The sequence below is a fragment of the Panthera leo genome, chromosome B2, assembly GCF_018350215.1.
Source record: "Panthera leo isolate Ple1 chromosome B2, P.leo_Ple1_pat1.1, whole genome shotgun sequence".
NCBI lineage: Eukaryota > Metazoa > Chordata > Mammalia > Carnivora > Felidae > Panthera > Panthera leo.
The window spans coordinates 102,068,403-102,081,637 of record NC_056683.1 but is presented as its reverse complement, the minus strand read 5'-3'; the positions used below and the strand labels follow the sequence as shown (position 1 = coordinate 102,081,637).

Sequence of the window (13,235 nt, the reverse complement as noted above, 5' to 3'; positions counted from 1 at the left end):
ACTTTGAATATCTTCTACTCACTTAAGATTTTGCACACACTATATGAAATAGCCTCATAATATTTTTCCCTTTAGTTATTATAAAAGGTATCCCCAAAATTTTGCAAGGAACTCAAGATCAATCATATATGTTGTTATATTTGGAGTTTCATAAAACTTGTGTGTATCTTTAGATGTTAATTTGATGAACATTCCTTTTCCTTCGTGACAATTTATTCTAAATTAGAAAAGAAGGATACTTTGAGCGTTGATCATTGTTCAGAATTGTATGCATTTATTAGATCAGGAGCATAAGTAGAAGAAAAAGGGGTATGATACAGTAGTAGTTGAGGAATTAGAAATGGAAGGGATATAGCCTGGTGCTACAAGGGGAGCAGCTCTGAGTTGCCAGCCTTTGGCTGGAGTGAGAAGTGCTGACCAACTTTCTGTATTCTGAAATCTCGGTGTCAAGATATATTCCAGGAATTTGGTTTTTAATGAAGGAGTTTAGGAATTCACAGTGCTTTTAGTTTATCCACATCTGTATGGTTTGCATTTAGTTACATATAAACATTTAGAGTTCTTAAGAAAAATTTGGTTGGGAGGAGATGTGTAATCCCACTACTTGTCTTCGTTGGAAGTTGGCTCATAATAACTCTAATACTGAAGGATAAACTATGCTTTTTTAAAATGAATCAAGCTCAGATTATTATATGAGAGATCAGGGGAGAATTTACACACAAGTGTTAGTAATCCTAAGGATTCAAGTATATTGTATCATAATTTAAAACACCTGATTATCAGTCACCCCTAATCCTTTGGTGTGGCAGGTAAAGAAGTATTTTGTAGCAATTTTTTATACTGTACTGTTTCTTCAAGGAACATATATGTGTGCACATGCAGAGGTACATTTACACTCATGCATCTATGCGTGAAATGAGTATTTCAAATACTTATTTATACAAATAAGTATATGTTGTGTGTGTGTGTGTGTGTGTGTGTGTGTGTGTATCCTAAGTGTGTCTACATTGCTGAACCCAGCTCTCTCTTTCTTTTGCTTCATTTGGAAGGTATTAATGCCTAGAGTGGTATTTATTCAACAAGTAGAAACATTTACTTCAAGCGCAATTAAAGAGCAGATTTTGGTGCTTTAGTCTGCAGTTGTCAAGACATCAGGACAGTCAGGGCTTATCTTTCATCATAAATAAACTTACACCAGATTATGAGCCACAAGGAGGATTCTGCATTATAGAGACAATTGTTCTGCAAGGTTTTTCTGCCCAGAATATTTATTTTCTGTAGCTTTATTCATAATGTTGTCTTACATATTCTGTTGATGATTATTTCTTGGTCTCCTGTAATATTGCCTTTAATTGTTTATGTTCAATTTCTGTTCTCCCAAGATAACCATTTCAGATTAATTGGAACTCATTCTTTTCAGCCTAATAATGCAATCCATTAATATTGGAATATGTACTTCTTCTGTATTATTTCCTTTCTTAACCTAAAAGCTGAATTCAGAATTGGATATTGTTACCTGTTTTTACAATCTTGCAGAAAAATATTTTAATAAACATGTCAAATATTTTCACTATGAAATACTCCCTAAGAGCTGTTTAATTATATATTTTAGGATATTGGTGCTGGAAAAGGCAAATACTATGCTGTCAATTTTCCAATGAGAGATGGTATAGATGATGAGTCCTATGGGCAGATTTTTAAGCCTGTAAGTATTACTATTTCAAAATCAAAATGGAGAGGCACCTTGCTGGCACAGTTAGGGCCTGTAACTCTTGATCTTGGAGTTAAGAGTTCGAGCCCCATGATGGGTATAAAGATACTTAATAAAATCTTTAAAAAAAACATAAAATCAAAATGGAATTTAAAAAGTATTTTTAGAGATAATAACTTTGGTTATCTTCATAGATTATCTCGAAAGTGATGGAAATGTATCAACCTAGTGCTGTGGTGCTACAGTGTGGTGCTGACTCACTATCTGGTGATAGGCTTGGTTGCTTCAATTTGACAGTCAAAGGTAAGCAATTTAATGGATGATAGTCCCAGGAGAATTTTTTTTTCTTCCAAGAACTTCCCATACTAGTTTTCATTACAATTTTTACACAGAGCTACATGCTCTGTAATTTTCATGGGTTTTGTTGAATGTATGTATGCATTAACTATAATTAATCTTGTTTCGGTAAATTAGATTTTCTTTTGTTGATACATTCATCAGCGAATACTTCTATAAAGTTTCTTGCAGTCTCAACCAAAGCAGCCATTTTCAGTGTTTTTGGTTCCTCTCTTTGGTGTTTATCTTTTATTTTTTCTTTTAAGTTTATGTGTATTTTGAGAGAGAAAGAGAGGGCACACGTGTGTGTGTGCACAGGGGGGATGCAGGGAGTGAGGGAGAGGGAGGACCCCAAGCAGGCTCTGTGCCCCCAACACAGAGCCCGAGGGGGCTCCATCCCATAAACAAGATCGTGCCCTGAGCCGAAGTCAAGAGTCAAGACGCTCAACCGACTGAGCCACCCAGGCACCCCTGGTTTTTATCTTTCTAGAAATATAACATGCAAATTTTGTTACTTTCTATTTTAGCTTTGCGTATTCACTTCCTATCATGGAAGAAGAGGGATTTAGCTCTTTTTCACCACTTTGTCCCCAACACATGCACACACCCTTCCAGTGTCTTCATTTTTACAATTTAAATCTGGGTATGTATACTAGAATTTTGGTTGTGGCATTCAGTGTTTACAGTGTCATTAATGTTAAAGCACTTTTCAGTTACCAGATTTTTCTTTTTTGCATAACTTGTTTTTCTTGCCCAGTTTTTCAATTACTTAGCTTTCTCTTTACTTATTATTAAACTGCCAGTGTCTAAATAGCTTCAAATGTTCAGATGCATCAAATATTCCATCATTTTTACCTTCTTGAAGAATAGCCTTCTGATCTGTTACTGTTTGGTTGAGTATCTATCCCCTATAGATATGGTAGAACAAAGAGCTCTTTGCTTCTCTTGTGTGCCTCCCCTCCCCTATGGCTCTTTCCTCGGTCTTCCTCCTCACTTTTGTCTCATTTGGGTGGCGCACATTCTCAAGTAGCTTTCTGAGAAATGAGAAAAGATGTGGGAGATTAGTACTACACCAGAAATTTAAATTTGATCAAGTGTTGAAATTAACTTGTGATAGAAGTCCAGACCAAAGTAAAAGATCACCATCATGGAATTAACTCTAGAGTTTAAGAATAAATCTGAAACTTTATTTAATAAGGTCTTAAAATTTGTTATATGGGGATCAATAATGATGACTATCGTACATGATTTTGTAGTTGTTTTCCTTTTGAACTTTTAGGTAACAAATGGATGCTTTGAATTCCTTCGTAAGATGTGAAGAATTCTCAATAGAGCTTTTCCAGAATTACTGTTGGCTTAAATGGAATTAAATAACTAAATCCAGATATTAAAGGCTATTTTACTTAATGTTACGATTGCTTCTATACCAGTTAGCTTTAGAATTATGGTATAATCTATTTTGCTTTTATTAGGTTGAACCATACAAACTTGATTGCCCTTTTTCTTGGTAGGTCAGCAGTGGCCAAATAATAGTTTCATATGTTGGACTTAATGTGTTGATAACCATATGTTGGCCTCAAAATGGACATGTTCTTTTAAAAATGATCTACCTAATATTAGTACAAAATGGGTATTAACAGACCATTTTCCTGTCTTAGCTGTTTGAAAATGCTTTAATGCCTTCATACTGAAAAGTAATAGCATTCATAATCATAAACTATAGTGTTTTACTCTTACATTAATGTACATTTCAGCCAACTGTTACAATTTCCCTGGTATAAAGCATAAGGATATTTGCAATCCCAAATCTTAAACTTGATTCTAAGCTTTCTGCACTGCCAACTTCAATTTGTATTTCTTAAGTCTATTAGTCACCTCTTGTCCATCTCCTTTCTGCCCTCCTTTATGTTGTTACTATTGTGATCTCTGCCATTCATTTTTATCTGTTACAAGAAACACTCATTTTTCTAGTAGTGATAATAGAAATTGGGTTATGAATCATATGGTGCAACTATTGAAGAATACTTAATTAGAAATGCTCACAATATACAATTACATGAAAAAACTAATTAAACCTTATTAACTCAGAATTTGTAGGGAAATGTTTAAGGGGCACCTGGTGGTTCAGTTGGTTAAGCATCCATCTGACTCTTGGTTTCAGCTCAGGTCATGATCTCACGGTTCATGGGATCAAGCCCGATGTCAGGTTCTGTACTAACAGTGTGGAGCCTACTGAGGACTTTTCTCCCTCTCTCTCTGCCCCTCACCCACTTACACATGCACTCTCTTTCTCCCTCCCCCCAATAAAGTAAACTTTAAAAAAAGAAATATTTCAAATACTATCTTTGAATGATGGTGTTTTAGATAGGTTTTCCTTTGCACTGTTTTGATTTTTCCTGATAATCTCCAGTAAGCATGGTTTTCTTTTACAATTGAAGGGTTTTTTTCTTTAAAGATTGATTTGTATACCTAAGTAATATATCAAGAAATTACCGGTAATTAACTTATAATTGATTATTGAACTGGTACATGTATCCAAAGAAATACTTTGTTTTTATATTGGGTTTACTTTTTCCTCAAATTTCTACACACAGAAGTTTGTTGAAGTATTTCTTATACTAATAGATACTAATTTTATAATCTTAGATAAGTTAAAAAAATTATCCATAGTATTGCTGCCTGAAGATAACCCACAGTTAAACTTTGTTATATAGCTTTCCATAATTTGTATGAGTCTAGAGGGAAAATTTAGATTGTGTATGTTTCATTGTAACCTTTCCCCCCACCCCGCATAACCTCACAAGAACATAGAATCTTCATATCACAGAACTTTTTCATATGTTAATAAAAAATATTCATATTTTAATCTTAGTTGTATATTTGACTTTTCTATCAGGGATACTTGCTAAAGTAGCCAGTGTTTTAAAAATCATTGTGTGAAAGGCATATGATTGAAAAGTAAATTTTAGACTAGAGATTTCTTGAAATTTTTACATATTTTTTAAATACTTAGAAAAGCCATTTTGGTTGAGTAAAACTTTGCATTTATTATCTTTTTAAAACTTTTCAAACTGCTAAAATATTTAGATTTGTATGTTACTCAGATCTTCTTTGTCTTAGGTCATGCTAAATGTGTAGAAGTTGTAAAAACTTTCAATTTACCGTTACTGATGCTTGGGGGAGGTGGATACACAATTCGTAATGTTGCTCGATGTTGGACATACGAGACTGCAGTTGCCCTTGATTGTGAGATTCCCAATGGTAAGTATTCTTATTATATCTTTATTGGTTGGAACTGTTTATATATACAGATGGATGGATGGATGGATGGATGGATGGATGGATGGATGATTAGAGTAGATTCCAAAACCATGTATAAATAGAATAGTCACTTAATAAATTCCCTTTGTGTTCACTTTTAAATATTTTTTTGGGGAACATTTCACAACTTGAATCTGGATTTTGTGCATGGATTTGTGTGAAAACTGAACTTTTAATATGCCACTTTATTTCATTGTTTTTAATAGAATTGCCATATAATGATTACTTTGAGTATTTTGGCCCGGACTTCAAACTGCATATTAGTCCTTCAAACATGACAAACCAGAATACTCCCGAATATATGGAAAAGATAAAGTAAGAAATCATTGAATTGGTTTGGTAAACATTTCATCTTTAGCTTTATATATCAGATACTTCCTTTGTCTTATTCAAAAGCATTGAAACCTTAAGATTACTCATTTTTTTTTTCCTGAGATAATGAAAATGTATGGACCTCATAGCTCAAAAATATTTCCATTTTCTATTAAATATTTTTAAATCGCAAAGGTTCTCTAAATTGTATACTTCCTTGCCTTACATGAAAGTGAAATTTTCATTTTTGAAAACATTTTGATAAAGCTTTATTTCTAAGAACAAAGTGTTTAGAGGGTTATTGTAGCACACTGGCCTGAGTTTGTGTCCTCTTTCTTTGCCACACATTAGTTTTGTGACATGTGGCAGGTTCATTTGCCTTGAAGGCTTGTATTTTCTCACCAGTGAAATGGGGGATGCAAGAGTACCTACATTATAAATTTTGAGGATTGAATGGGTTAATGACAGTCTGAGGTATCAGTGCTTTTATGTGTTACTAATTTAACTCACAGGTTAAGTCAGATAAAGATGAAATTTTTGCTTAATGTTTCCTGTTACATTTAAGAGGAACTTGAAAGAAAATGAATTTTGTCTAATACATTTGTACGTGTAATTTAGACAGCGCTTATTTGAAAATTTACGCATGTTACCTCATGCACCTGGCGTCCAGATGCAAGCTATTCCAGAAGATGCTGTTCATGAAGACAGCGGAGATGAAGATGGAGAAGATCCAGACAAGAGAATTTCTAGTAAGATAATGCCTTGATGTGTATTCTGTTACATTTTTCTGATTTGTTAAAAACATCACTACAAACTGAAGGTTTAATGGCCTGAGAACTTCACTTTGGGTCGTGTTTCCTGAGCACACCATTATTACTGGCCTTTTTTTCCATTGCTCATCTTCCATAGTTTTACTTTCATATGCCTTAAAGCCTGATTTGAGTGTCAACCTTTTCAGTTCATGTGACTGTACATAAGTGGTCAAATTTAATTATGTATATTTGGGAATTAATTAGTAATACCAATTGTCCAAAGTAGAATGGATTGAATAACATTAAGCACCTTCTGTTTGACTTTGCAGCTTCTCATTCTATTTATTATTGATTGCTAGAGCAATAGCATAATAGTATGCTGTTGTGGTGTAGACATGCTAACGTACTTGGTATTAATGATATTTTTAATGTTGTCTGTCTAAAATCTTTGTATAATTAGTTCGAGCGTCTGACAAACGGATAGCTTGTGATGAAGAATTCTCAGACTCTGAGGATGAAGGAGAAGGAGGGCGTAGAAATGTGGCTGATCATAAGAAAGGAGCAAAGAAAGCTAGAATTGAAGAAGACAAGAAGGAAACAGAGGACAAAAAAGCAGGTCAGGTTTATTTTTTGGTAAAGGTGTTTTAACTCTAAATTTTAAAAATGAGCTTCAAAAAAAAAATAAATAAAAATAAAAATGAGCTTCACTGCAGTTTTTATGAGATCCTGAAGGCCATTACACAAGTAAGTATTAGAAGGGGTTGTGTGCTAGGTAGATGACTTTTTTTTCCCAATGTAAATGGTGCTTAGCTCTAAAATCTTTTATTTAAGGCTCTGCTGATGTTACTGATCACATTTGCTCTATAATGTAGAAAACCTTATTACCTACTGTCTCTTGCTGACATAGGCATAAAATAGCAAACATTACACTATGATGATACAGACTGGGTGAGAAGACCAAGTGGTTATAGGTCCGTTTGTAGTCTGTGGGCAGAACTGAAATTCTAAGATAATCTTTAATTACCTAAAGTTTACTTGATGGGAATTAAACACAAAAGAAGAGTCATATTATCTTCAGACCAGTTTTTCACCATTGTGAAAAAGCTAGGAGAATAGACTTTGCTCAGAAGTTGTTGAATGAAAACATAAAAACTGAGGAAAGAGAAGGGATTTGGAAGCTGGGTTGGAGAGGAGGTATAATACTTCAATGCTTTAACTTTAAAAATGCTGTGTTAGTAGCTTGTCTTTTGACAAAATGATGCTCTAAGTGGTGAATTCTACTACCAGAATTGGTTATCTTTTATCTGATTTCCCAGAGCACTTACACATACCTTGGTCATTTTGTTTAACACATTGTATTATAGTGCCTCGTTATAGGATTTTATGTATCTCCTTGCTAGATTGGGCTGCCGGAGGCTAGGGAACACCAGATCTTAAATATCTGTACTCTCAACACTTGATGCATTTCTTGATTGGATACCTGATGCCTGTATACAAGTAATGGTGATGAGCATGAGTTTAGCTGGCTGTTAATTTTAACCCTGTAGCATGCGGAAAACTGATAGAGATACTGGGCCAACATCCTTTTCCTTTTATCTATTATATCGAAGTTACATGAATAAGCTGGCTATCGTGTTCTTTTTTCTTTTTTACTAGAGAGGTTAGGATTCCACAGCATATCTGACACTTTTAGTTCTGTTCTTGTACTCATGATTCACTCCTCTGTAGGCTACCATTCTCTACCATTTTATAATTTTAACTTTGCAATGTATCACAATGATGGCTCCAGTCTGCTCTTATGTACTGATTGACATCCAGAAATTCCATCTATTTTTGAGGTAAGGAGGACTTTGCTTTAGCTGTAGGATTGTTCTAGTATTTTTCATTTCTCTCACTGTTATATATTCTTGTCATTTTTGAAGTTTCTTCTCATTTTAAAATCTTTATCTTTTTTGTGCTTTTTGTTTGTTTGTTTTCCAAACGGGAAAACACATTTACTAGAGTGCTGCTTGTCTTTAATTGCCTTTTTAGCTAAAAAGAGAGTACCTTTTGCTCTGGCTTAGTAGCCTGGTAGTGGATTAATCTCTTAGTATTTAGCTCCTCAAAACTTTTGTTGCTGATAATGATAACTTAAAAAAAAAATTCTTTTGTGGTGGGGCTCTTCTTGTAAGACCTTCCGATTGTTAAAATCCCTTGTCCTACACATAAAGAAATATTACCATAGAAAACATTTTTAAAAATCTATAATCAAAACCTCTAAAGTGGGGGCCATTTCTTTTTCCTCCTCCCTTTCCCAGTTCCATTTTAGCAATTTGAATTATTAAGTTTACATATCCAAAATTAAGCCAGAAGTTGAAAGAAATGTCATCCTTATTGTCACACACATGTTTGTATTGTAAGGCAGACCAGTTTCCTGAAATGTGTATGTAGAATGCTTAGTGATGATGTGTATAATCGCTGTATCTTTATTATTAGGTCATTATATCACAACTTTGGCTCATATGCTTCTTTAAAGAAGAAATTCACATTTAGGCTAATTTGTTTTAGTAATCTTGAGTTTGTAGTGGTAATGTTACTATTTTATTGATTTTTATTAAAATGGTAGAGTTTCAGTACTTAAACAGTGAGAGTTAAAGTGAATAAGCAGTAAGATTTAGCCTCTGTTGTGTCTTGGGTTTATCTTACCTGATTCTCTCTTCTCAGAATACTTCAGTCCCAGTGGTCTTTCATTTCTTCCTTCTAAACCTGCTAATTCCATCTTGCCTCAAAGTCCTTTTAAGGTTTCCCTCTGTTCAAGATACTTCATCCCTTTTCCCACCCAAAAGCTATTCATTCTTAAGACATCTCTCTCTCTCTCTTTTTTTTTTATCTATACAAGGTTATTTATTATGAAATTATTAATAAAGCAAAATACTTTGAAAAAAGCAAATATTGATTAACATAGGACCAGTTAAATGGATTATGGTACATAAGAATGAGGAAGATCTGGGGTGCCTGGGTGGCTCAGTCAGTTAAGCGTCCAACTCTTGATTTCGGCTCAGGTCATGATCCCATGGTTCGAACCCCACATTAGGCTCTGTGCTGACAGCATGAAGCCTACATGGGATTCTCCCTCTCTCTTTCTCTCTGCCCCTCCCCTGCTCATGTGCTCTTTCTCTCTCTCCCTCAAAATAAATAAGTAAATTTAATGGAAAAAAAAGAAAAAAGAATGAGGAAGATCTGTATGTACTGCTATATAATGGGATGGTTCTCTATTCTTTTTTTAAAGATTTTCTTTTCTTTCATTTTATTTTATTGTATGAATATAATTTATTATCAAATTGGCTTACATACAACACCCAGAGCTCATCCCAACAAGTGCCCTCAATGCCCATCACCCATTTTCCCTTCTCCCCCACCCCCCCATCCACCCTCAGTTTGTTCTCTGTATTTAAGAGTCTCCTGTGGTTTGCTTCCCTCCCTCTCTGTTTGTAACTATTTTTCCCCCTTCCCTTCCCCCAGGGTCTTCTGTTAAGTTACTCAAGATCCACATATGAGTGAAAACATATGATATCTGTCCTTCTCTGACTTATTTCACTCAGCGTAATGCCTTTTAGTTCCATCCACGTTGTTGCATATGACAGGATTTCATTCTTTCTCATTGCCAAGTGCCACATCTTCTTTAATTCTGAGGGCATCTCTTCAAAGGTCACTTCTTTGTGGTAGTTTTTCCCAACCTCCCTCAGTGCTGCTGTGCTCATGTCTGTAGGCTGAACTTCTCCACAGTGCATATCTCAGCTGTAATACTGTGGTGCAAGGAAAACAACTTCAGAGGGCAGGGTCTATGTGACATTAACTCCTTGAACCTCTCTCATTTAGCACAGCACCTAACAAAGCTTGTATGGTTATTGAATTCATGAATAGTAAAACTGTATAGGACAGCTTTTTTTTTTATTTTTTTAAATATTTGTTTATTTTGGGGGAGAGCCCAAGTGAGGGAGGGGAAGAGAGAGGAGACAGAGGATCCGAAGTTGGCTCTGCACGGACAGTCTTGACTGCAGCAAGCCCGATGTGGGATCTCAAACTGTGAGACGTGACCTGAGCCAAAGTTGAACACTAAAACAGCTGAGCCACCCAGGTGCCCCTAAGACAGCTTTTTATATTTTAAGAAAGGTATATTTTAAAAGGTATACATTTTATATTTTAAAGTAAGTTTTAATCTCTTCCCAATTTTTGTTTTTAGATGTTAAGGAAGAAGATAAATCCAAGGACAGTAGTGGTGAAAAAACAGATACCAAAGGGTAAATTGTGTTTTTTATCTAATAATTTCTATATACTATAAAAATAATAAATACATTTACTTTAGGTGTGTTATGTGTGTATTCTTTTGAGAAGTGCTGGACCGAACTTGACTGAGAGCATCAGTAAGTTGAATGAGGTGTTCTAAATTTTACTCTGTATTGGTGGTGCACAAGATAATATATGCCGTCTTAACTATCAGTGTATGTGTTATCTGTTTCTTTTTTACTTATGTAGCTTGCCTTAAAAAATGCTGAAGACTAGTAATGTTGTGTAACTGAACGTTAAATCAGTTTGTATTGTACGTAATGTATCTGAGACCTTTTGCTATTAACTTTATGTGATCTTTTCATGGTGCTCTTATTTCTGTATACATGATTACTTTTTGTGTGTGTGTGGTGTTGGCAGATGGGTAAATTTAAAATTTTTTTTAATGTTTATTTATTTTTGAGAGAGACCAAGAGACAGAGAGCAAGCTGGGGAGGGGCAGAGAGAGGAAGACACAGAATCTGAAGCAGGCTCCAGGCTCTGAGCTGTCAGGACAGAGCCCAACACGGGGCTTGAACTCCACGAACCGTGAGATCATGACCTGAGAAGTCGGACACTTAACCGACTGAGCCACCCAGGCATCCCGAGATGGGTAAATTAAACGCTGGGCTGGTATAACATGATTCATAATTTAGTTATGTTTGGCAAAATCATAATTGAGGTGTTTATCATCAGAAAGCATACATTTGACCACATGTAATTTTGTGCTAGCCTTTATAGGATAACTTGAATAGATTGTAAAATCACTGGAAAGATTAAGGTAGTCAGTACTCTAAAAATTGACTCAAGGCATCATCAGTGTGTGTGTCTTGGCATGACCCTCCAGAACTTTAATATTTTATGTTGCCTCTTTTAACAGAGCCAAATCAGAACAGCTCAGCAACCCTTGAATTTGAGTGTCTCACCAATTTCAGAAACCATAAAAGAGTGAGAAAATATCGGGAAGAAAAATTTTTTCTTTTTGAAGACTTCTGGCTTCATTTTATACTACTTTGGCATGGACTGTATTTATTTTCAAAATGGCTTTTTTTGTTTTTGTTTTTCTTGGCAAGTTATATTGTGAGTTTTCTAATTATGAAGCAAAATTTCTTTCTCCACCATGCTTTATGTGATAGTATTTAAAATTGATGTGAGTTATTATGTCAAAAAACTGATCTATTAAAGAAGTAATTGGCCTTTCTGAGCTGATTTTTCCATCTTTTGTAATTATCTTTATTAAAAAATTGTACTTGGATTGCCTTTTGTCTGTTTCTTACATGAAATCTTTTTTCAGAGGCAAATAACATGACTTTCTGTACAATTAGAATACACTAGAGGAACTGGTAACAGCTTCAAGGACATCCATTTACTATTCAAGAAAGAGTATTTTACAGTAAATATTTATTAATGCGCTAGGAATTCTACCATCTTGTTTTTTATACTTTGGCCAGTCAGTGAAGATTGACATCTCATTATAATAATTTAATCTCTGAATTAATATAAGCTATGCGACTAAGATCCAGGAATTATATTTGAGCTGAACCAAAGATTCCCAAAAATTGGAAAAAATGAAAATTCTGAATTGGAAGAAAACCATAATCAGAGAAAGAAACTGTCTTCCATACTAGCAATATGTGACTTTGTTGCCAACCCCCACTATGTACCAAGTAGACAAGGAATTGTATGGTTGTGTCTGACCAGAATTTTCCTGTATTCATATTAAGTCTGTCTAAAATAAAACCTATTTAGACAAAACCTGGTCTAAGCTGCATTTACGTAACATCCAGGTTCCACTCTTACACCTAAGTTTCCAAACCAAGGAAATAAACATTTAAAGAATTAGTTCATCTTTCAGTTTATAGAGTATATTCATTTTAATGCTTCGGGTATGCAACTGAACATAATGGTGGAAGAATGCCCGCAGCACCGCTTACGTTCTGGTGGTAGGAGGCAGACATGTGGGCAGTTTGTACTTGAGGATGTGCAAGAGAAAATACATTTTAGGAACCTGTCAAAACCAGTGAAATCACCTTGCCAGGCCTAACATGATGGTTTTGAGATGAAAATCCTAAAATTCTAGAAGATAGATAAAACATGTTTGTTTCTGTGTAAGCCCCTGCTTTCAGATGTTCACAGGAACACCTGGATTTAGGTAACGAGCAGCCATGCACCCATTCAGGTTGAACATGTTTTTTCACTTTTGCCATATTTGCTTCAAGTGGTTTTGTTTTTTTTTTTTCCCTTTAAGTAGATTCTATACAGTTTGAAGACTTGATACACTTTGCCATGTAATTCCCCTTTTCCCACTCTTTAGAGGTAACCACTAGTCTGAAGTTCATGCATATTTTACCCATATTTTTACTCTTGCAAATCTGTCGGCATCTAAGCCTGTATGACATTAGATATTAAAGAACTCAGTCCTTCATTAAAGGAGTAAGGAAATGTGTTTGTGTTCTGTAACTTGGTTCTTTTTATATTGTGATTTACCCCTGTTGCAA

General features: G+C 34.8%; 1 protein-coding gene across 2 annotated transcripts in view; it reads left to right on the top strand.

The window, feature by feature from the left end:
- The window catches only part of HDAC2 (histone deacetylase 2), a 29,898-nt gene extending 17,906 nt beyond the window's left edge, over positions 1-11,992 (top strand). For both annotated transcript variants that reach the window (XM_042939650.1, XM_042939651.1), the window contains exons 7-14: positions 1,613-1,705; positions 1,906-2,014; positions 5,168-5,308; positions 5,575-5,683; positions 6,299-6,429; positions 6,893-7,048; positions 10,655-10,712; positions 11,618-11,992. In XM_042939650.1, the coding sequence (XP_042795584.1) occupies positions 1,613-1,705; positions 1,906-2,014; positions 5,168-5,308; positions 5,575-5,683; positions 6,299-6,429; positions 6,893-7,048; positions 10,655-10,712; positions 11,618-11,648 (828 nt within the window). In that variant the 3' untranslated portion in view covers positions 11,649-11,992. The remainder of the gene's footprint in view (positions 1-1,612; positions 1,706-1,905; positions 2,015-5,167; positions 5,309-5,574; positions 5,684-6,298; positions 6,430-6,892; positions 7,049-10,654; positions 10,713-11,617) is intronic.
- Positions 11,993-13,235: the final 1,243 nt, after the last annotated feature.